A 24,361-nucleotide genomic window follows, 5' to 3' on the forward strand; every position below is an offset into this window, starting at 1 on the left:
AAGAAATGTATTCAACCCCATAAAGTTGTTGCTGGGATACCTGCAAATGTTTTTGTGTTATGGAATTTCTTCAAATAACCTCGTAATAATAGATATACATATAAATATTGAAGCCTGTATCCGAGCGTCAATCGATAGTTTATATTGTAAAAGAAGCTACACAAAATTGAATTTGGTGAACATTATAATGAGAATTTTAAACGACGTTTGACAACTCATGCACCTAGTTCTGTGAAAGTAATATACCATAATGATTATCATATATATATACAGGTAAAAAACTAGAATGGAAGAGAACATCATACGGACTTTTCGACCGAATACCCTAAGAATTCATCCTAGCGAACCAAATTTCGAATCTGCAAATCCAAATATTAAGATGGATTATGTTGCAATACTATTATTCATTGGGCTGGTGGCTGTGCAATTGCTCACGAGCGCCTTTATTGGATACATTATATCAACCATATACTGATAATTTGTCTCACGAGTTTAATAAAGATCACTGAAATAAAATAATTGAGACCCTGATTTGGCTACTCATTAATCATATACATAATGATTTCCTTTATATTGCGATCGAATCAGTTAAAAATTTTGTCAGATGAAGTATAAATATACTGATAGTAACTGTTGTCAAGTGATTGACATTAAGATTATTTTATTATAATCTTGTCTGAATCCAAATATCGAACGAAAAATTCCAGCACTCTGCTGTTGCATAGCCAAACGATTATTATAGAACTGTTATAATATTCTATCATGATTAATATTATTACAATTCAAATTTCAACACTTCATATACTATTTATTAGCTGTAACATGATTATTTCAAAACATTGTATTGATTTTTATTTCTATGCATATAGAACTATGTACGTATTCAAATGCTTGTTATGTACTTAAATTAGATATTTATTATATTATACTACACACAGTTTCATAATAATAATAATAATGGCATGACTAGACAACGACTAAATAAGTAAATATACGGATGTTTCGGATATCAAGATTAGATCCAGGTAAATATTTAATTTAAATAATATCAAATTGTTAGTACATTATATCTCTCTATATGGTTTATAATCTCAGTCGATCGATTTCCTTTACATATTACACATCTGATTTGAATTTGGTATTTCTCTATTTTGTAAATTGGCCAAAGATATTCCAAAATCATGGCTTCAGTCTAGGAAATTTTAATGTGCGCTATATGCATTAAATATAGATTATAGCATTATGATTTGTGCTGTATCACCACGGCAGTCAGTATATTTTACATGTTGTAATGCGCGAAAAAGAGCCTTATCAGATCCTACTCCTTAAGTAGACTTCAAAGAGCTGAGAGAATCGTGGCGTTATTTAATTCAAGCTCTTGGAAGATATAATTATGCGTATTACATTGATTGCTGCCAAATCGTTGAATCCTGATCTCAGCTAACATTTTGACATATCTTTGTTACATCGGAACACTTATTAATAAAAATTTTGAACAAAGAAATATCATTGTAACTAATTCATACAATCACTACTACATGTTTCATTTTCCCGATATTTCAGTATTAATTACAATTTGCAAATCACATGATTCAATTAGTTTATTTGAAGATTTCATCTGTATACATCATTTGTATACAATAATAATAAATATATACCAGAAGTATATTTGCTGCATGGCACCAGAAAGCTGAAGAAAATGTTCAAGCAATTCAAAAATATGAATGTTTACACACAGTGGACTGGGACTACACATTGTCGGTAATAAAGTTTGTGCTTTTATATGTAGAAATAAACATTAATCAACAAGTTTTAATAATATGTAATACGCTGGTTCGAATTTATCATACCCATGAAGCTCAGTAAACTCTTATGTAAAAGCTCTATCAGTCACTTTCTACCATTTTTCTTCTAAAAATATATTATACCAAATCCCTCAGTTCCAAAAATGAGTTTCGCAAAAAAATATAGTATATAGTATAATATAAGTGGATATCATATTAACGTAGAAATGTCCGGCTTAGAGAAAAGTGAAATTCCGAATTGTAGGATTTGTAATTAAATATAAGACACATTTAGATTTGTATTGTGAGATCTAAGAATATACCAAATAAAATTACACAAAATCTCATCTTCGTGTGAATATGATATTAGCAGACAAAATTCATCGAAATTTTCAAAGATCTTTGAATGGAAATATTTTCCACGTTCCTCAGTATTACACCTAGACGATATTTAAGATTAAAAGACCGATTTGTCAACGTGATTCTTTGCATCAAAATGACATTGACTAAAACATAGCTCAATTAAAAAGGGTTCAAATTTAATATTTTGTATGATCCAACAGCACAGTAAACTATCAAATATAGTAGAGTACTCATCGAAAGCGGTAAATGGCAACACACACATCAATTAAAAAAAAAAAAAATTAAGAGACCTGTGTTCTTCTGCTGCTAAATATTTCTCATGTAAACATAAAAAATTCAAAGACGATATTACATCGCTTATTAAATTCTTTAGCAATTCAGCATAGGAACAAAATTTTCAGTCTATTACGTTAGAAACAATTGGTGAAATATACAACTTTTACTCATCGATTGCCAGATCAAAATTTAAACACGAGTATAAATACATTATTTGAATAAATAATTCGATGAGTCGTAACATTTGACTATTGCATTGCATCATCTTAGTATAGTTGGTGCAAAGAAGTAGGTATAAAATCAAGGATGAACAATAAGCCTTGAGAAACTTATTGACCATATCAATTAGCGATAGCTAAATACATTACTACTGAAAAATAAATAGTGTGTGTGTATGAACCGTATTTTTTATGAATATACATTTTACACTTTGATGCAAGAATAACATACACATATACTCCAGACCGATGACAAAAATCATCAATCTTTTTTTGATCTCTCGTGTACCTCAAAAATTTCCTTCTTAAGTTCGTTAAAGACAGATATTTAACTACGTGTTATTTGACATATAAAGCTTATTAGGGGTGGGTGATTTCTTGTAAATGACTCGTAAATTCAAGTCGAATTCATTGTAAATCAAGTAATATGGTTAGTTACTGATTACGATAAAAGAATCATGTGTATATCACATTGAAAGATGTTGATAATAATGATGATAATGATAATAATAATAGTAATAATAACAATAAAGCCTGGTTAATATTACAATAATTTACACGAAAATCGATAACATCGCCTAATACTTTCCGACTATATACGAATATCGTATTAATTGCCTAAAACATGATTTAGGTGACTTACTTACTCAACAAGAGTGGAGGAACTTGATCTTACATTTAGATCAGCTGTGCAATTTACCGTTGAGTCGTTTTATACTCTTGTTATTACCACAGCTGCTGTTCAAACTAGCATTGCCATTCTGCTGTTTATTTGTTTTTAGACTGAAAACCTTTATGGCTCCCAATACCATTAAAACAAACCAATACATCTGCGGCAGCAATAATATCGCAATGCTGATCTTACAGCCACGAGGCAGAGCCATTATTGCCTGTAATAGAAAATGTGTAATTCAGTTTCTAATCAGTCAATTTTCTGACTGTATTCACAGGTGAAAAGAAACTTCATATTTCTGGAAAAGTTTTATTTATTCTGATAATATCTGAGGCAATTCAATAAATTCTAGAGAGGTTCCAGGGAGAACTAATAATTTTTCGAAACTTTATTTTCTACTGAAAACCATAAAAACTCCCGAGTTTCTGACTTCTGACTTCGTCGCGTTCGAGATAAAAATCGAATTTCTTTCCAGGAACAACTCAGAATCTTCCTGACCTTCAATCGAAAAAACTGTGAGTTTTCATCTTTCTGACTATTTCTAAGTCAAGTCAAATTAGAAATGAAACCAGACCAATTTTTAAATAAAACTTATATTTTTCAAAGATGTATTTCATATCACAAATCTGAAAAACACCAAGTTCCGGTATATCTGTGTATTTTCTAATCATACGTTGCGTTAGAGAAAACTGGGATGTATTTCTCAGAAAAATTAAGAGATTTTTATGAAACAATTGAAATAAATTTTTGGCATAGAATTTGAGATCTTTCGAAACATTCGTAAAAATTGTGAGAATTGACAGACTGAGAAATTCACATTTTGGGTGAATTTGTAAAGATTTCTATAAATAATTTTGTTGAAGATTGAGATTAAAGTTCACATAAAACTCACCTCAAAGTAAGGCAAACCAACCAGTTCGCTGTACAAGTAGCAAAGATACGGAAACATCGCCACTCTGCATATGAAGAAGGTCCCTATCATAATCAGTCCGTTGGTCACGTATAATTGAGTGGATTTCATCTGAAGTAATAAAATGATTATAGTACACAAACTTAGGCTTAAAGCTTTACAAAATTGTAAGGAAAAATACACATCACTGACCTTAAGTCTACTTAGTATTCCTCGCATGGAGACAAAGGGTGTACTGAGTTCCATGAGATAAACAAAGCCAAAGATGCAGTCACCTAGACCCCCGCGTAAGTACTGAAATTAAAAAAAGAGAATGCTGAATTTTGTCCCAACACATTGTTGAATCGATCAGACTGAAATTAGGGCCACGACGAACTCACAACTATGATCAAAAATCCAAAGCTGCCGATGAACAGATGATGCATTACAATGACTGGTTGTTCCTTGAGATAAAGTCGAACATTTACTATGTGACCAGCATCAGATTTTTGGTCTTTTTTGTGCTCTGATATGCTGGCGTGCACTCGGTACATCGACCAAATATCGTAGAAGAAGTAGGAAGCTCCGAACCAAGCATATGCTTCACTCATGAAATGAGACGCGTGAAGGAATGATCTTGTGCAAGACCACATGCAGACTATAGAACCCGTTACACAACTCAGCGCAGCTTGAACGGCGGAGACGACTCTGCAAAGAGAAAAAAGGACACCGATGATTATGAAATTCAAACACACCTTTTCTTCGTAGAACGAATTTCTATAAACTTACTCAGAATCTGAATTTCTGACAGTATCACAAGTCTTTTAAACAATTTCTAAGACAAGTTCTAATTACTTTTAAGACTTTTGTCGAAAATTAGTTTCAGCAGGTTTATGAAAAACCTTGATATTTCTTGAACATTGATTAATATTAAAATTATAAATAACAGAATTAAAATATCGAATTGAAAACTATACTTTTCCTGAGTTTTCCATGCCAAACAATAGCCCCTGACATTTCTCGGTTTTCCAGATTTTTTAGAGAAGTGATCAGCTGGTATTTTCTAGAAATATTCTAATTTTTATTAAAACCAATTCTAATGTTCCATATCGTCAGAAAATACACAGAAACGCTAGGATTCAGATTCTCCAGATTTGTAAGAACAATGCAAAATTTCCCTAAAAATGGATCCAATTTTCAAGTCTAACTTGACTTAGTGAGAAACAGTCAAAAATAGTGAGCAGAACAAAAACTCCCGAGTTTTTCAGAATGTGAATATAAAAAGAAATTTGGAATGAATTTGAATTATTTTCAGAGCTCGGTAATGATAAGGAATAGACAGAAATTTGCAAGCTTGCGGGTTTTTTACATTTTCGGTAAAAAATAACAATCAGAGAGAATATGAGTTTTTTAGAGTACTCTGGACTTTCTTGAAATTGCTAAAACATTATCAGATTTATTCAATCATATTTCTGCTTAACTGTCTGAAATCATGGTATAATTCTGAGAAATTTCCATAACAATTATTTTCACCAAGAATGGAATGGAGGAATTATTAATATACTAACTTGTTAGATATCTCTAAAACATCGGGTGACGTCAGATGGTACTTCTTCCTGATGCGAGAACCAGTGCGGGTTCTCAGTGCCATGTGATTGAGGAAGTCGAATAGGGAGAGAAAAAATATGAATCCCAAAGCGGACAGACAGGCGCCGCGTCTGAAGCTGATCTTATCTCCAGGCTCTAAAACAGCGACGGAGCCGACAGCGACTCCCAACGAACCGACAGTTGAAGCAAGTAGAAGTGACATGTCCCCGAATTTATTGTGAATCTGAATTAGAAGAAATCGAGAGGTTAGTAAAATTTTCTTCTTTAAAATCATCGAAAGTGTATAGAAAGTAAAGGAACATGATATAGCATATTACATGTGATTGCGCAGTGAAAGCGCAATGCTGATCAATCTTTGTCTCGCTTTCTTATTTAAGTTGCCCAGTTTTAATTATTGTCTGTAGTAAATTCCGTGATTGATAACGATCCCAGGTTTTCCAAACAAAATTTGCCGTTCGTCTGGATAAATTTTTTTGACTAGTAGAGAAACGAAAATCCAAACAATGAATTAATAAATATAAGTTTTCAAAATAATGAGTATTTTTTACGAATTGCGACTCTAGTTGCAAGAGAAATACCAAGGTTTAAATCGAATCCTTTTGTTGCAAAGTTTTTACTTTTGTCATTTTATACAAAGCTAAAGTTATGAACGTTAGTATAGCGAAACACTGATATATTCCAAATTACAAAGTTAATATTCAACACTCTACGATAATAAAGGAAATAAGTAATATAAAACAAAATTCTTATTTAATGTAGTATGGCGAACAAAAATCAGTGGTGAAATGACGAGACAAACAATTGCAGTACAAGCGAGACCGAATAAAGCTTGAAAATCTTCCACATTAAAATACTCTCAAACTTTTACACATATTATGCCCATTAATCTTCAATGAAACGGAAAACCCACGCAAGATATGCAACATTACAAAGAACATAAAACACAATCGTACAACATTTCCTTGCACCGTTAGAGGAAGACGCGTAATATTCTTCTGTTGCGTATTTTTGTTTCCAGTATTAGACTCACTGCTTGTTCACTACCTGTTTTATATTGCATGAAAATTTTATACAGAGCTTATCACTTTGGCAAGAATAGACGAAATATCCCGAGGAACAGAGATGGTTTTTTTTGCTATTCTGTGTTTATATTGAAAATATTTGCGTAACATAGAATAGATGTAGGTGATGTAGGCACATGACAGAGTAAACTTTATTGGAAGTTGTTATCTCTGTAATAATAAAACAGCAGTAACATGAGAGCAGTTGAAATAGCATCGCTAATATCACTAAACTTGTCACGTAACTGTCATTGCACCTTTTGTTATTATTATTCATTGACTCAGAATATATAGTATCAGCAATGGCGATGATACATGAAGTCACAGCTCGTGAAGCAAAACGGATGTTAGAAGTGGTTGAATATCACACAAATTGGTATGACTGACATTGAAGTCGTCACGCAATTAGTGTCTAAATTGATTGCGAGGCTCTAGTCAATTGTATCTGGTTTTAGAATGTCACAAAGATTCCATTTTAGTTATAATACACGAAGTTAAACTACCTTGGATTATTGATTGTTCGAATGAAATACTGTGATTGATTGATTGTAGTATCACCGAGTTAATAAAAGGTACTGTAGTGTACCTCTGGAGTTGTTAATCTTGTCAAGCCAAGGTGAAAGATTACACTGCAGATACCATTGTTTTCTAAACTAAGCAACTGATACCATTGTTATTGTTGCACGATTGAGGACAAACAGACCCCACCACTGGAATCCAAAATCAACAAAGGAGAAAAAAAACTGTTTGAAAAATTCCCAACAATGGTATTTATGTAATTATAGAAATGAATCTTAGCATATTCGGATAACATAAGCTAAAATATCAAAAATGTGAGAAAACCTTTTATACTTACAATGGCAAAATGATTAGGGACTAATCAAACATACCTCTATCAATTATCCGAAAACACTCAAGAAATCTCATATTATAGTATAGTTGTAATGCACAAATTTCTTCGATAATAGCAGTCTTATACTTTATCGATGAAAAATTAATTTTTACCAACAGCAGAGACATGTAGTTATAAAAAAATTTTCCAGGCAATCTCTGGAGATCTCTACAGTAAAAACAAAAACATTAGAATCGGATAAAACAAGCCAGGGTTTGATAATTTTTAAAATCCTAATTACGAAATCTTTTCTGAAATTGTTTAAATCTTAGCTGTGTTATTTGAATTTGCTCAGATTAATTTCTGTCATGCAGTGGGGAAGGTTTTTTCATTGGAGTTCACTATCATTGGTGCGGATAACATGGCTTAAAATTCATCAGTTTATTTTTTCTTCTCAATCATTGGTCGTTAAGGAAGTAATAACAATATTTCTAATTAATGAAACTTAGTTTCTGTTGTCCTGATTTACGAAAGATGTAAAATATAATTGGCTGATATATTGATCTCTTTCCAGCCAAATGTTTCAAATTTTTACATTTCATACAACCGACTAGGCAATTTGCCAAAAACTTGGAGCCTGAAGATCGAAGAATTGTTAGAAATACATTGGCAAAGATGAATAAATTACCTCAGTCATAGCAGACATACATATGAATGGAAACAAGTATGCTTAAATTCACACGCTATACCTCATCTTATCATTTTACTTATTGTCCGTTGGCTGTTTAACCAATTTATAAAACCACTTATCATTCAAACATGCTCTTAATAGGCCTTTAAGTCACTCATGGTAGTGTTAAAACCTAGCAGCAACTTCTTTTGGTTACCGACCTTCACAGAGCGCTAAAAATGAAAAAAATTTTAATATTCTTAAACGATCGTAAACTTTCAGAGAACACACAATCATGTGTTTATACAAACGTTGACACGAACCGCATTTTTCGTTATTTATAGGGAAAATAAGAATAAGGTCAGTCATCGAGTAATCATTTCATCTAGAGGAACTTCATTTTATAGGACTAAAAAACAAATTTGGGACAGCAAGAACGAAAGGTTAAAATTCTTAAAACTCGTTTTAGTTTACCATTAATTAGGTATCGGTGACCGTTACATAGAATATTCAAGTTCTTTTGATTCTTATTGTCACGTCATTATTCTTATCTAGTGCAAGATGTAGAATCATCACTAGATTAAAGTTAGTAACGTTAACACCGTGAAACATTGGATGAAAGTCACTATTTCGCTATTTCAAAACAACTTTGAAGCAGTTGAGTTTGCAAGTTGATCGAACCTCACTTTATTGCGATTTTTACAATTTCAGAAAATCCCAAATTTACGAAACATAGGTTTTTCCTGAAATTGCGTAGCTGTATTGACCCTACTAATGTCAAGCTCGTAAATTGTTAAATTAGAATTCATGCCACTACAAAGAGAAAGAAATAAAAGCCACAAGAAATATGAAGCCATCACAGTTAAGCACTTTTTTTATACTCTGTGCGTATGAGTATTATTTTCAACCTGGTAAGTGAAGCAGGAAAGAACCATCCGATTGTCCAATACGTTAATCTTTGTCTTTTGAAAAGCTGAACAATGAATATAAAATGCATCGGGATGTCTCAATAAATGGAACAAACGCAAGTTAGAGCAAAGTGGAAGAAAAATTTTTTTTTTTTGGGTAGACGAAAGGGGAGTTAAAAAAATACATGAATAATTACGAGGCTCAGCCAACAATAAACCGGGCAATAATCGGGGTGAACGACTTTTGGAAAGAGAGGTTTCCCTCAAAGGTTGTTTAAACGTAATGTGAATCGCTTTCGTTTCTTCTCTGTTGCAATTCTAATACAAAATCAACAATTTCAAATGCGATTTACACAATCATTAGTGCTGAGTTAATCGAACCGAATAAATCAATAATATTTTTCGTGGAGGGTAATAAGTAGTCTCAATACCCGGCTGACAACCGGTAAGAAAGTATTTCACATCATATTCCGTGAATTGCGGTTCGTTCCGTATTTGAATAACATGGAACGATCAGAATAATCCTGACTCAGACTTGAGTAGCGAATTTTGATACGATATTCTTGCGCAGATCAAAGAGCAGTGATAAAATGAAGTGAAATATATTCGACAACGCTTACCTCTTTGTTTTTGCCGGAATTATTTATGTGCACCATTTTACCACGTCGTACGTTTTTTTTTTTCTTATTCTTCACCGCTCGACTGCCGTCGTTCCCGTTTAGGGTTTTCGACCAGATAAATCGCTATTCTCACAATCTCTGTCGCTCTCTCTCTCTCTCTCTCTGGGCAATTTTCACCTATTCATTTGACATTTTCTTACATATCTAAGCGTATGAAATCTATCGCGTCTTCTACTGACAACATTTCGTTCGATAAATAGCTAACAGCTCGCTAGTTTCGCTAGCACTCTGATGTTTCATGAGCTGCGAAATCCACTCTACTGTCCCACAAATCCAAAGTGGAAGGGGAAGTCGTTCAGCTCGAAAGAGGGTTTCAGCGCTCTCTGTGCAACTTTGTTAGAACTTGAAACTTTGATTTGCCGATTTTACCAACCACCCTAGGACGGAAAATTTTACCGTTCTGCAAGTCGGTTTGAATCGCAAGTTATGAAAAGAGTAAACAACAGTTACGAAATCCCTGGCAATGTTATTTGCGCCAATGATAGTGAATACCAACGAAACAATATATTTACTGGGCCATTGGAACGGATCTCACTGTTAGAAAATGTCAAAAGACGTTGATTAAGCTTAACTTTATCAAACTGGAACCGCCAAAAAAATAGGCCGATTATTTGTTGCATTTGTATAATCCATATAAATTTCAAATGAAAACATATAATAGCAATGTAACAAATGATCTGCGATAGTCACACTTGACAAATACCTACACTTTTCAGGATATTTTTCGCAGCAGAATACGTGAGCTTTTTTCTAAAATCAATTTGTTTTATGTAACGTTCACATGAGTCGGTGATTTTCAAGAAACATAAATCCCCAGATACAACCTGGCACTTAATTCAAATAAGTACAATTTTGAGAGCATCTACTTGCATGTTATTCCTGTATATAATAAGATTTTTCAAATCGGCAGCGCTGCCAGATTTCTGCAAGACACTACGATTCACAAGTTGAAACAGAAAGATAGATACATGTACATAACCTTGCACTCAATTTTAGCCTCTAATTATCGTTTGATTCCAGTGTATCAGTTTTTCGAAATCTATCGTCCTTCGTGGATTTTTTGTTTTGGAGGTTCCCACTTGAATTAAAAATATCATGAGCATTCAATTTCTTAATGAAGCGTCTAATTAGTACGTAATTAGGAACTTTAGATTCATACAACTTATAATAAACATTCGAAAATTCTTACACTATAATAGTTATAATGCACAAATGTAATTGTTGAGTATCTGCTGCACTTTTCTGACAAAAATCTATTTATATGCACTCTAGATGTAAATTGTTTTTGAAACTACTTCAGACGAATTTTTTCTATCTCTGTAGGGAATGAAATATCAATTCACAATAATCAAACCTTTCTTGATATCATAGCTTGTGTTATTCAGACCTCCCAGATGCATTTTTATAACGTAGTAGATATTCTCTTTTGTGTTGACAGTCGTTGTCGCAAATAACATAGTTAAAGATTCTTTCAACAATCTTTCCTCTTATCTTAATATTTCATTCAGATCTCAAGATAATTAATGTAGAAGAAAATTCATAATAATGCTCGCATTTGCCCATGTACCTCTGGTTGAGACTTACAATTAGACGGGATGTTACAATGGAATATGAATGAAAACCACAATACAGCAAGACAGTTGTATTCTCCACCAGGTCTGTTTTCTTGTTCAAAGTCCTAAGGGAGTAAACACAATGACATTAAATTTTTGAATACTTATTAATTTACATTGTTATTATCATTAGTGATCACTGCCTACACATATTGTCACAGGCATGTTTGGTTTCAATTTACGTTTACATGGAATTATTTTTTACATCCCTTATAAAAGTATGAACTAAATAAACTTTAGTGCACTAGATATAATGATAAACAAAAATGATCCTTATAACATTTATCCTCTTCCTCTTCCAGGTTGTGAACCTCCTGGTTGGTTTTGCTGATTCAACCAAGGGGCCGAACCCGTGCCTCTGCCTCTCTGGTTTTGACCTCGTCCCCTGCCCCGTGCTAAAAATAGATATATTCAGTGATAATTTGCGTTGGAAAAAGAATACCGATGCATAAAAGTGTAAAACTTGTTAGAAAAATGAGTCTTTGAAACATTGCCAGTCAAACAGAAATATGAATTCGAATCGGATTGCATTCCACATTGCTGAAATAAATTTTTCAGTAGGCCAAAACATGTTTACGGACTTCGATTTTGATGAAAAACTGAAAGATTCTAGATCTATTTGTATTTGTGTGAAAAAACAAACCTTGTGCCCGTAGTATTGCGGACTTTCCTCTGCCCGCAGTGCCGGCGCCTTTGCCACCGGGTCTTTTGAACATCGGGGCATTTTTCAACATATCCGGTAATATAAGGAACCTTATTTTTGAGCCCCTAATGTAAACGTTCTCTAGCTGGCCTACGCGTCCATCGCGATAAGTGACGGTCAGGTTTTGCATTTGACAGTTCATGTTGTCTTCGGCTTCTATTAACTTTCCGCGGTAAACCTCGCCGGTATTAGTTTCACAGGTTATAGTGTGACCTTCGGCTTCGTGAAGTACTTTAATTGGCACCCCGATCGACATTTTGACACTTATGTTCCGATAATCGACACTAAAATCTCACTAGCTCACGAAAAAACTGGCGATTGAAACGGATTTATACCCGTGTGAAGTCTGTATCGTTGCATCAACGTTTGTCAACGGACGCCATCCACTTTCGTTTCGTTTACGAAAATGGCCGAATAGTTACGTAGTTCGAATTTTGGCCACTTGGCTTATTGTCGGCATCATGGGTCGGCATCACGGCTTACATTAGAGCATATAATATACCATACATGCTCCAATACCCGTATTCAGCCCCCTGACGCTCACCACTGCTCGTATACTAAAAAATTGTACGCGTTTTGTCCCCGTTTTTTAATTCCTCTACGTGGCGCTAGTAAACTCTTGACACGCTCGCTGACGGCGTGCAAGCATTTCAGACAACTACTAGCGCCACTAGTGGTGGAGATTGGCGGCAAAATCGAGGGACATTTTGCGAACTACTTTTAGCAGCGTGTGTCAGGGGGCTGCCCGTATTCATAGTCTCTCCTTATCTCAAGAATAAAGGACGCCTTGATGAAGGCTTCCTCGAATCTCAGAAGCGTCCTCGTTTCATAGTCACAACTTGGCTCTCCCTTCCAGAAGGAAGACGTATTTAGGGATATGTGATTGCTTATGGTGGTGAAACTGCTGATCGAAGCGCCACTCGGCTATATTTAAATCTAACTTAAACCGCTTGACCCTCATTGTCAAGTTGCATCGCATGGAGACTAGAGTAAAGGAGTCCGAACGCTTATGGCGGAATCGTCGAAAAGTGGTTCGTGAAAGTGATGAAAGATCTTGTAGTTCGGGTTACGAATAGGATACATACGTGAGGATCGACGATTCAAAATCACCGCGCTGACGGAGCTCACAGTGGTAGCGCTGCCAGGCGGTTACAATCAGCGGATCGTTCATCACTTTCACCGACCATTTGGCTAGCACTGCGTTCGGACTCCTTACCTCTAGTCTCCATGTTGCGTCGGTTCATGAGAGTGTATAACCTCAAAGAGATTAACCTGTAGACTGGCTGTGATCCTGCGTCACACGGGTCATAAGTGCATAGACACCAAGCGCAAACGCAAACGTTGGCTACGTGAAACGAAACAGCTAATCGCAGTGCCGAAGGTTTCCTCAAGGAAGCTCGAGACCTGCCTTGAAAGAAGGAGGCCAATAAGGCTCCTTGTTCTGTCGAGGAAGGTCTATGAAACGTGAAATGAGGAACAAAGAATCCACGGAGTAGTAGGAAGAAGACAACACTCGAGCAGCACTTGGCTCAAAAACTGGCCCAGTGTTTGGGGCGACGTAAGAAGAATTAACAAGGTGCGATTTAAGCGCCTCTTGCGGTGTGAGCCAGTATAGCGCACTCACCCCCTTCGCCATATGATCTTACGATTCGCCGTTTGCAAACCTTTTCCTCGGATTTAATGTCGGTTGAGATTAGAAAAGCAATCACTCGGTTTTTACTGGTTTTTAGTCACTTCAGATGCGTATTTTACTAATTTACGGAGTGTGTTTATAAAACGGAGGCTTATAAGTTACGATTGCCGCCCTTTTTTTGACATTTCATAGCGGAAATTTCACTTTTTTCCGTAAGAGGCACTCAAATCGCATTTAGACAATTCCTCTTACGTTACCTCAAAACTGGAGACAAGTTTTATCGCAGAGTGTTGTCTCGGTTGTCTCCTTCCTACTACTCCGTGAAGGAATCCTTGTTCCTCAAGGAAGGACTATGAATACGGGAATAAGAGTAATCCCACTCAAGTGGCATCGGAACCGTTGTATATGGAGGATTACAAAGAAATGAAATGTTTCGTTGATCAAACGGACCTCGTTTCTTTCGCTGGTAGATGGCGCTGCAGTCGCACAAGGTCAACACTTTCAGACTTTGGAGCATATAGGATTAGGCATGAATATATATGAGTAGGTTTTATGTGTACGTAGCTGCATTTTTTCGAAAACCCTATGATAGCTTGATCTCTGATAAAGAATTCGTTCTTGTCCATCTCTGTCTAACCCTCCGTGTCACCAAAGTTCCCAAAAGTTGTTAGTCCAATCAATTGCAATCAACTTTGCCACCATCTTGTGCCAAGTCTTGAGCAAGTTCATCAGCATCCGATTGGGCAAGCTCAGCCATTTTGTGACGAAAACAGCACCAAGAGTGGTTTGGACACACATCTATTTTAGCCGTGTTCGAAAATTGACTGACAGTACTGTCAGCAATCTTTTATCTCTTTTGCGCTACCAAGTTCGTGAATAGCTCTGACTCTGTCCTAGGGAATTTTGAGTACTGTCAGTCAATTTACGAACACGGCCTTTGTACATACATCCCCGTTGACATCACTCGATGTCAGCGATTTTAGCGGCTATAAACCAGCTTTAAAATCAGGGCTTCTTCTACCGCGTAGATATTTAGGTATGTAAATACCAATTTCAGACTTACATACCCTGTATACTAAGACCTCGCTTTAGGCTCAGTTTCACAGAGCACGGTGCGGCAACACAGATCCAGCAACCAATAAGATTGCAGCTTTTTGGAAGCGCGAATTCCGCTGCGCCAAGAACGAATGCATGCCGCGTCGCGGCTTGTGAGACTGAGCCCTTAGGCGTTAGTGATTTGATCAACTGAAGATGATGTATTGCGTACACTTATGCTCTAATCGTGAAATGCATGTTAGCCGAAAGTAATTTCGGAGAAATTTCGGGAAATGAAGCTATGGCTGAATTTTTTAAATCCGATTTTTATATCCGCAATATAAAATAAAGTTTTTATTGAAAATTATATGACGTGGGATGAATATGCGTAGGTATATTTATACGTTTCACAAATTGTTTTACCTTTGCCGTTGGTTCATCACATGCGTGCGTACCATTTGTTTGCCTGATTTGTAATTATCTACATACCTATAACATTTTTCCAACAAAATCCTATCTAACTTACAACAAGGGACACTTACACTTTAAAATCCACTAGAATTCTCGGCTAGATATTTTTTTTATCTGTAATAAATTAAACAATACAATTGAAGTGTGTTTTGCCCGATTTGTGATTACCTACATACAATATTTTTCCAACGAAATCCTATCTAATTTTTAACAGGGAACATTTAGCAATTTAAAATTGACCACAACTATCAACCGGATATTTTTTTCTTTCCTTATTTAATTAAACATATTGTGTTTGCAGGATTTGTAATTACCTACACACAATATTTTTCCAATGAAATCCTATCTAATTCGTAACAGGGAACATTTAGTAGTTTAAAATTGATTACGACTATCAGCCGGATATTTTTTTTTCTTAATAAATTAAACATATTGAACTCAACATTGCAGAAAAATTCTAAAAATTATTGATTGATGTTAATAGAAGTGTGAAAAACAATTAATAATTAACATGTAGCTCACTCTTCAGAAAAAGACAAGAGCCATAAAATGAACCTATCTTACAGCGATTGGATTGAATTGTAAGAGAAGATAATTTACAATTTATTGGCCAGGTCCGGATAATGACTTGTCCATAAACTTCTTCTTGGCGAAACACAGCCACCATTTGCTGGGCTTTCCATCTTCTCCATAAACCTTTTCTACGACTCTAATGCCAGTTTCCTGGCGCAACTGTTGTAAATATTGCCTCATTAAATCTGAAAAAAACCATTACAACATTTAGAATATAATTCATATTTGTGTTACACTTGAAGTAATGGTAGCAATTTGTGAAAGAATTAGGAAAATGTGTTTGATTTTGTTATTTAATGGTCTTACCAGCATCAGACGCAGTATTTGGCTTAGCATAAACAGAGTTTAATGGGAAACCGGCTTCTCCTGGAATATCAAATTTGGAAATAGCCAAGGTGTACATCTCATTGGTTGCCTGATTTTTGTTTGCACATTTCTGTAATTTCTTCAAGCATTCAGTGATGTACAAAGTGATGTATATTAAGACTCGGTCAGCTTCGCTCTGTAGAATATTTAAGGGCAAAGAAGTGGTAGTAATATAAGTGTACAGTACATACATTATTTAATGTAACTATACAAATTAAAAAATTACCTTAATTTCGTAGGTTCGAAAGAAAACATTTGCTTTAAAGAAATACAAAGCTTCGTCTATTATGTCTAATTCTTTGTTACTGAATGACGGTGCTGGTCCTCGAAACTGGGTTTTGAACGGTAGCAATGCCATGTTGCCAACCGTTTGGTTATTTTCTAAAAAACTTGAATGATATGCCTGAAATTTTATGCAAAATTGGTATGATAATGTGAAAGTGAGAAAGTCTATCAATAGTAGAAAAGCAAAACACGTCAGAATTTATTGACACGGTAATAGCATGTTGACAGTTAAATTAGGTTAGGTAAAATTATAGTCCGTGATTTACTTTAAGAGTAAATCTGAAGTGATCTTTGACTATCAACATCTCGTTAGTAGGTCGATTGGATCAAGGTCAACGACACTGTTAAATTGTGACCCCGCGTTATGATTCATGATATCAAAGGGATACACCCATTTGACAGCTCCTGAATGCGGAAAACCAAATCGACAATTTCAAGACAGAAATAAGTCTTGTATTACTAATTTGAGTAAATTGAAAAGGATAGACTCACAGGCATGTTTGACAGATACTTTTTCGTAGATTGATTATCTTCTTAAACATGAAATTAAACGCCGCAAGGGTGGAGAAATTATTACAGGCAAACTATAATCTGGTGGGGTCTGGCCAGATATCGCTATATCATGTATGTCAGTAGTGGAGTTATACTGTCGCAATACGTATGAAACCGTAAAAGTCACACATGCGCAGAATGCCTCTACCAACTTGCTGAAAGTCACGTGACTATCACACATGTGCATTAGGGTGTTCGTTGAAAGAAATATGCTTAGCTGCCCGCAGCACTCCGCTGGTGGCCGCGAGTCCAATCTTTGGAAAAAGCTGAAACTCCAATTCAAATTTGATTGCAATGACCGGAAAATAATTGACGTTCTACAATTATCAACGCATCTCGTAAAAAACGAATACGGCATTGTAGTTTACGTGATTTCAAAGCTAAGTTTACAAATAATATTGTTTTCCACATGTGTTGGAGCACGTCAATTATTTGTTTTACATTTCAATCAAATTCGAATCAGAGTTCGTTGACTGAAGATATACCTATATCACGTATATATATATATATATATATATATATATATATATATATATATATATATATATATATATATATATATGTCTGAAGTGACAAGAATCTGTACAAAATGGCTACCGTTCAATTGGCGTGACGGCACCACGCTTAAACCAATCCAGTGTATATATATATCAGTGGTGCGAACTGGCGGCAGCGTCGAAAAACAAAAAATGCACCGTAAGCGTATTTCCCCCACCACGCAACTTTTCATGAGTTTCAAGACCTGTATGTAAGACCGTGCTTATGGCAACGCTACTGAAGTGGTGTACTAAAATTGCTAATGCGTAAGAAAATATACTCAAACATTGACGTATCAAAAGAAACAGAGGACGATAGATAATCTACGATATGCATATATTTGTTGCAATTTTAATATTCATGATAATAAACAACAGTTTATTGGAAACTAGATTTACTTTGATTTTTAAAAAAATCCAATTATGTAGGTTTTCGCGCCATACGGGTGGCCGACATGAGAGAAGATCATAAAATCGCATATAAATTGAGTATTGCGTGGGATATACGGTTACGATAATGACATTTAAAATATTCTACGCATCATTAATGGTACGTTTTAATATAATCCAATAATACGATAACCTTTGTTCAAATACGATATCTTACGTCCCTGGAATAATCGGCGCCATCTTTAGGACTTGGAAATAGCCAAAAGAAAGAAGAACTAGAAGAAGTATAAACGCATTCCATGCTGACAGTTGTGGATGGACTGAGGGTGATCGAGGGTTGACAATCGTTAACAAGATAGTTGTGGGTTAATCACCGGTTGTACAATATCTAATAAAATGGCAGCGACGGAGTTGAAGAAAGAAGAGGTCCGACAGGCTGTTGTTCTAGCAGATGACTTCTCCACAAATTTACATCCCATGCAGACGCTCTACCCAAGTGCGTTGATGCCGGTTTTTCATATTCCACTTTTGGAATACCTGACAGAAACTTTAGTGAGGAACGATATACAGGAGTTATTTTTGTACTGCAGTAACCACGTTGAATCTTTAAGATCGTACGTACAAAGTCAAAATTACAAAGGTCTTATCAATGTACATTTAATCGTCTCTGATGGCTGCCGTTCGCTTGGCGATGCTCTACGAGACATCGACAGCAAAGGTATCATTCGCGGCGACTTCATCCTGATCAGAGGCGACGCTTTCACCAATGCCAATCTAAAGAGGCTTCTCGACTGGCATCGATTTAAGTCAAAACAAGACAAAGGCGCTGCGATGACGCTGATATTCCGTGATTTAGGATCTAACAATTTTCCGGCGAAAGAAAACAAAACTTGTCTAATTGCCGCTGATAACTCGAATAACAAAGTTTTGTTTCATCAAAAACTCTCAGAGAAAGACAGAAAAGTCAAATTGGAATTACAGTTGTTCTTGGATCACGATTGTGTCCGAATACACAGCGGTTTACTGGAAACTCATATTTACCTTTGCTCAGCGTCGGTGCTTCCCTTGTTTTCTGACAATTTCGATTTTCAGGTAAGTTCTTTGCAGAATCACATAACTCTGCTGAAAAAGTTTGATGTGATACGCAAGCTTCTAATACGATATTATAGAATGGGTTTAGAAATACAATAGACTTGTCAGTTTGGATTGTGTTTTCGAACAAGGCTGAAGTTAGCGATGTCAATGTTACGAAACATTGAGGAAAAAGTAAATAATTTGCAATTCTAGAATAACTTTGCAGGAATCAAGTGTTTAAAGTATAATGTAACGATTTTTCTCGACATACATCGTTACAATGATACTAACGTCAAAATGTTACTCAATGATATTTTTACATCCTATTCTATGATTGTCATTAACACCTAATCGTGGTTTATTAAATTGTTTTGAAATTTTTAAATACCCTTCTAAACATTGGAATGAATTTACTATCAACCGAATGTCTTCAACATCATTTTCAGACCATGGAAGACTTTATCCGTGGAGTCTTAATCAACGAGGAAATTCTAGACTCTCGAATTTACTGGCAAAAATTAGATCCAGAAGAATACGCGCTGCCAGTCACATCTTGGAGGGATTACAATACTTTAATCAGAGACATACTTCAAAAACGTGGATATCCCCTAACCATTGAGATGATGCCAAGTTGTATGTATTTTCTGTACCTACGTAGATGTACGTATAAACACAACAGCTCGATTCTTGGGAAGGGCTGTACATTGGAACGGGATTGTGTGGTATGTCCAAACAGTAATGTGGGAGAAAACACACGCATCACAGGTTCTGTGATTGGAGAAGGCTGTAACTTGGGGAATAATGTGAGACTTGAAAATTCTTACTTGCTGGGTAAAGTGAGAATTGGGGATGATTGTGTCGTTAAAAATTCAGTTTTATTCTCCGGCTGTGAGTTGGGTAATTCAGTTGAGATAGACGGCTGTATTTTGGGCCCGAAATTTAAGCTGAAAATGGAAAGTGTTCACACGGATTCCCTCATGCAAATTGATTCAAATGATTGTATCACTTACATCTCCATGAGCAAAGCTCATCCTGACACTGATCAAGAATTACCCTATTTCAAATACACATGTACAAACGAGTCCGACGATGATTCTGATGATCCTGAAGACTACAGTAGCAGCGATGAAGAATCGATTGCTGAGATGCCACTCACTGATGATACGCACATGTTTTTTACAGAAGTGATGGAGAGTTTGATGCGAGGATATCAGGACAAAATCAAATGCGAGAATTTGATACTAGAAATTAATTCATCAAGATATGCCTACAATGTTACTATTCGCGAAGTTTCCTACAACGTAGCTAAAGCTATATTAACTTTACCAATCGAGTATCTCAGAAAGTCTGGTTCACAAATTTTGACAAAAAGCTACCAGACGACATTTAAACTGATGTTGGAGTATTTTGACATGGTTATATTGAAGTATATCAGATCAGATGAAGCTCAGACAGAATGCTTGCGAGCTATTCAAGACACCGCTGCTACATTGGACTCTGTATCTTCAATGCTGTTTGTGTTCAAAAATTTATACAATTTTGATATATTGACAGAGGAAAAAATTCTTGAGTGGTGCGATCTCGATGATGAGGATAACGATGACGTTATGCAGAAACAGGTGAGACTGAAAATTAAAAAAGACATTCAACTGATGGTTAGATGGCTACGCGAAGCTGACGCAGACTCTAGCGACTAACCTGAAATTTGTCAAAGGAAACCATAATAAGGATGAATCAGTCAGTCAATCTGAATCAAAAGTGATGAAAAGAGAAAACAACTTTTTAAATAGTTTTCAACAATGTGAGTTGCTTCAATGATGCTCTAAACTGTAATGAAACCTCATCATCCCTACTGTGTAACAGAAATGAATTCGAGCAAATTTAAACAACACAGGTTAAGATATTCACAACTTTTCATGAATTTGAAGCGATTGAACTCCGATGTTTTGATACGATTCTAATGTTTCTTGCAATTATTCTGCTCCTTGATTAGACCTCTATAAATTATCTAAAAAAAATTCAAGATAGCTAACATTGTAGTATAGTTATAACGCACATGTGACATTGGTGACGAGCATCTGTTGTGCTTTTACTAAAAAAATTTTGTTTTTTCCACTCCAGTGATGACTACTTTCTCTTCAATTGTTAATATTGAATATTGATCTATTGAAATTTACACAATTAATAGAGATGTGTTTCATTCGTGTTCACTATCATTGGCAAAAATATGATTATTGGAGATTTTTAAACAGTGTTTTTCTTTTTCTCTAACCTGCTTCATACGGTCTGGCCAATTCATTCTTGGGAATTGTAAGATTCAACTTATATATGACAACTTTTATGCATGTATGGCACCGACGGAAAATATATTTTATAAATTTTACCTGTACAAACATCATCTAAAAACACGGCAATGTTTGACCCTTCCTGTATTATATAAAGCATAATACAAATCGTGCAAGAAAAATGTATATTTGCGTAAATGTGTGTAAACCATTATATCGGACGTGTAAATAAATTGATCCAATAAAACTAGTTCCTTCTTAATGCTGAAGTTCAAATTCTGGGATTAGAATTATTCTGGAGTTTTATTTTTCAGTATACCTACTTGTAAGAAGCCGCCTAGTAATCGGAAAAATTGAATTGTATTAAAAAAGATTCATTTTGATGTTTGTCGCCAAAATTTTCAAGGAAACTTATTGCATGTACGAAAATTAATACAAATTAATCGTTCTATTGTTTTGAATGTGAGTTTACTGATTCAGTTACTTCTCATTTTGTTGTGTTTGAATTGTAACATAACTTCAATTCGATCCAATCTGTACATACAATTTCCTTTCTATCCATTTCTATTAGATTTTTTCGTACAAATTTAAATTTACTTCGTATAAAATTTAATACGTGTTAAATATTAGCGTTTTGATCGTTTTCTATTTGATTTCTTGACTGTTAAATCCAGTTCAAATCCGTGACGAAAGGTCCGTAATATTATCGCGGATTAGTTTAAAATGATTTTCACATCACGGAATACATTATTTTTTTTTCGGAATTTCGAATTGGCAGACACAGATATTCAGATACCGTTCAATCTGTTATTTTTTTTTTTACAGAGTATGAAGTATTTTTAACTTTTAGTCTTATTACTAATAATTGTAAGCGTGGCTTGAATACATAGAGAATGTACTACAGTCTCATTTTTTAAAATAAATTACTTTATTTCTTGACCATATATGCGAATTTTTTAAATACAGAGCTTATTTTAACTTCAATAATTGTTTTATTTATCGTCTATTATAGTCGTGATAAAGCGTGATCTGAGCTGTTGCTGGTTGATTTATGTTTTATAATATAGATATAATAATAGGTATAATACGTGATTGTCTGTGATAAAATGACGCGTTATATCATCAATATTATGTATATAATCTGCGTATTACGTAGCATACTGCGTAATTCTCTAAACTATTTATTGTTATTAGCGAATTAACTAAGCGATTTAGCTAGATTTAATTTTCATATGATTCGTTTATCACTGGACGCTCGTCTCATTGTACATTTTTTATGAGGAAAAACAGCGCTTATAATATTATTATTATATGTATTTATGCATATTGGGGTGGCCATTATTTCGCCTTTGGACATTTCTTTTCGCGCTCCCCCCGAAAACGTAATCAAGGTGTGCAAAAGAAAAAAAAAAAAATGCGTTTCAAGTTTGTAGGCGCTCGGATAATTTAATACCCATGCCATCGAGCAGTAGACGTTTTAAATGAAAAATACACGTATTTTTTCGATGTCAATACGCACCATACTTCTTACACATATCGCGTGTCTAATGGCATAAAGTTGTAACGACCAAAAATGCGATTTTAATAGGAAAAGGGCGTATAACTTTTTTCTTTTCACCATTCGCTCTTAAAATAATCAAAACGTATAATTCAATTGAAATCAAGCATTTGAAAATATAAAGGCAAATGGTCGTATGTTCAGCAGATACAAATTTTTTCCACTAATAAGTATACACGAAAAAAAAGATCAGAACAAAAGGTCGCAGCCATCTTAAAGAAAAAAAAAAAAAAAAACCATTAGATCCCACAGATGGATCAAAATCTGCAACAATTCAGAAATCTTTAAAAAATTTTTAATCCTCGACAATAAAAACAAAAAGTTAAACAGTGAGCATGTCAATTTTCTGAACATCGATTATCCGAATCATCAATTACCGGAATGACAGGAATAACAAAATAATAATTTTTGGCAGTTACGCCTTTATGCAATTACCGTAGTAGATAATTTTTTCAAATTTTACCAGAACCTAACGGTCGCATCTATCAGTACGTACGACCTTTCGCTTTTAGTTGATGAATTAATACTTGAGCCTGAGAAAAGTGAAAAAATTTATTTTCAGCAGATGCAATCTTAAGGAACTAGTCGTCTTACAATTTGTCGACATTGTTATGGTTGAATCAATACCTAGTAGAAGCTCGTATCTACCAGGACACACGACCTTCCATTTGATCATTATTAAATTGTAATTCAATTTCAACGTTTCTGACCATATTTTCATGCTTTAAGCTTGGATAAGATGAAAAAAAAAATTATACGCCCCATTGCCTTTTTCAACAACTAAAGGTCGTCAGAAAGCGTTTTACGACCTTATGCTATTAGACATGTAGTATAATATCGGTGAAAACAATTTTTAACTTGGCACACTTTTTGGGCACCCTATGAGATATGAAATCCTATTTTTGCAGATTTTTTGAGCCGTGATCAAAAAGTTTGAAAAATTGAAAATACCCATCTGTATTATCTTTGTAATGTTTGTAAGTAGAAAGATTACCAAATTTTCGACTTTTACGATTGGTATTATGTGTGCAATATATATTCAAGGATTGGTATCGAAAACATGTATACATTTTTCATTTAAAATTTTAATCGCTCGACGGTACGGGTTAAAATTATTTGAACGCTTTCAAACTTTACACACATTTTGATCACATTCTTAAGCGGTGACCGAAAAAGTTTTGCCAAAGCTGAAACAACGGCCACTCTAATGTGTACATTATACATAATAAATATATATATATATATATATATATATATATATATATATATATATATATATATATATATATATATATATATATATATATATATATATATATATATAT

General features: G+C 34.6%; 4 protein-coding genes across 9 annotated transcripts; 1 reads left to right on the forward strand and 3 right to left on the reverse strand.

The window, feature by feature from the left end:
• Positions 1 to 787: 787 nt before the first annotated feature.
• LOC124174784 (TLC domain-containing protein 3A) lies at positions 788 to 10,198 on the reverse strand. Of its 5 annotated transcripts, none has more exons than XM_046554266.1 (8): positions 9,903 to 10,198; positions 8,596 to 8,607; positions 6,129 to 6,288; positions 5,772 to 6,034; positions 4,605 to 4,911; positions 4,417 to 4,518; positions 4,207 to 4,335; positions 788 to 3,531 (listed from the first exon to the last, which is right to left on the reverse strand). In XM_046554266.1, the coding sequence occupies exons 4-8, from the start codon at positions 6,011 to 6,013 to the stop codon at positions 3,325 to 3,327; spliced, it is 987 nt and encodes a 328-aa protein (XP_046410222.1). In that variant the 5' UTR covers positions 6,014 to 6,034; positions 6,129 to 6,288; positions 8,596 to 8,607; positions 9,903 to 10,198; the 3' UTR covers positions 788 to 3,324. The 5 variants fall into 5 exon arrangements, with proteins under 5 accessions (XP_046410222.1, XP_046410221.1, XP_046410219.1 ...); XM_046554265.1 differs by having other exon boundaries at positions 8,454 to 8,607; XM_046554263.1 differs by having other exon boundaries at positions 8,393 to 8,607.
• Positions 10,199 to 11,589: 1,391 nt separating this feature from the next.
• LOC124174785 (small nuclear ribonucleoprotein Sm D3) lies at positions 11,590 to 12,782 on the reverse strand. Of its 2 annotated transcripts, XM_046554268.1 has the most exons (3): positions 12,219 to 12,782; positions 11,856 to 11,970; positions 11,590 to 11,640 (listed from the first exon to the last, which is right to left on the reverse strand). In XM_046554268.1, the coding sequence occupies exons 1-2, from the start codon at positions 12,532 to 12,534 to the stop codon at positions 11,858 to 11,860; spliced, it is 429 nt and encodes a 142-aa protein (XP_046410224.1). In that variant the 5' UTR covers positions 12,535 to 12,782; the 3' UTR covers positions 11,590 to 11,640; positions 11,856 to 11,857. The 2 variants fall into 2 exon arrangements, with proteins under 2 accessions (XP_046410224.1, XP_046410223.1); XM_046554267.1 differs by having other exon boundaries at positions 11,590 to 11,970; positions 12,219 to 12,774.
• A 2,496-nt stretch (positions 12,783 to 15,278) lies between these two features.
• Positions 15,279 to 17,293, reverse strand: LOC124175682 (actin-related protein 2/3 complex subunit 3). The gene is made up of 4 exons (XM_046556084.1): positions 17,134 to 17,293; positions 16,583 to 16,759; positions 16,297 to 16,492; positions 15,279 to 16,175 (listed from the first exon to the last, which is right to left on the reverse strand). Exons 1-4 carry the CDS (start codon positions 17,137 to 17,139, stop codon positions 16,021 to 16,023), a joined length of 534 nt encoding a protein of 177 aa, XP_046412040.1. The 5' UTR covers positions 17,140 to 17,293; the 3' UTR covers positions 15,279 to 16,020.
• A 565-nt stretch (positions 17,294 to 17,858) lies between these two features.
• LOC124174961 (translation initiation factor eIF-2B subunit epsilon) lies at positions 17,859 to 24,196 on the forward strand. Its single transcript, XM_046554677.1, has 4 exons — positions 17,859 to 17,996; positions 18,159 to 18,279; positions 18,366 to 19,211; positions 19,640 to 24,196. The coding sequence occupies exons 3-4, from the start codon at positions 18,516 to 18,518 to the stop codon at positions 20,888 to 20,890; spliced, it is 1,947 nt and encodes a 648-aa protein (XP_046410633.1). The 5' UTR covers positions 17,859 to 17,996; positions 18,159 to 18,279; positions 18,366 to 18,515; the 3' UTR covers positions 20,891 to 24,196.
• Positions 24,197 to 24,361: the final 165 nt, after the last annotated feature.

This window comes from Neodiprion fabricii, chromosome 2 (assembly GCF_021155785.1).
Source record: "Neodiprion fabricii isolate iyNeoFabr1 chromosome 2, iyNeoFabr1.1, whole genome shotgun sequence".
NCBI lineage: Eukaryota > Metazoa > Arthropoda > Insecta > Hymenoptera > Diprionidae > Neodiprion > Neodiprion fabricii.

Bases quoted from the DNA above. Each gene is read 5' to 3' on its own strand.
- LOC124174784 (XM_046554262.1), bottom strand. From the start codon at position 9,938: ATGGTGCACATAAATAATTCCGGCAAAAACAAAGAG. The intron at 4,912-5,771 runs GTTAGTATATTA...TTCTCTTTGCAG, and splicing joins GTTTTAGAGATATCTAACAA to AGTCGTCTCCGCCGTTCAAG. The intron at 3,532-4,206 runs GTGAGTTTTATG...TTTCTATTACAG, and splicing joins TTGGTTTGCCTTACTTTGAG to GCAATAATGGCTCTGCCTCG.
- LOC124174785 (XM_046554268.1), bottom strand. From the start codon at position 12,534: ATGTCGATCGGGGTGCCAATTAAAGTACTTCACGAAGCCGAAGGTCAC. The intron at 11,971-12,218 runs GTTTGTTTTTTC...ATCTATTTTTAG, and splicing joins CGCAATACTACGGGCACAAG to CACGGGGCAGGGGACGAGGT.
- LOC124175682 (XM_046556084.1), bottom strand. The intron at 16,493-16,582 runs GTAATTTTTTAA...AATATTCTACAG, and splicing joins TTCGAACCTACGAAATTAAG to AGCGAAGCTGACCGAGTCTT. The intron at 16,176-16,296 runs GTAAGACCATTA...GGTTTTTTTCAG, and splicing joins AAATACTGCGTCTGATGCTG to ATTTAATGAGGCAATATTTA.
- LOC124174961 (XM_046554677.1), top strand. From the start codon at position 18,516: ATGGCAGCGACGGAGTTGAAGAAAGAAGAGGTCCGACAGGCTGTTGTT. The intron at 19,212-19,639 runs GTAAGTTCTTTG...CATCATTTTCAG, and splicing joins CTGACAATTTCGATTTTCAG to ACCATGGAAGACTTTATCCG.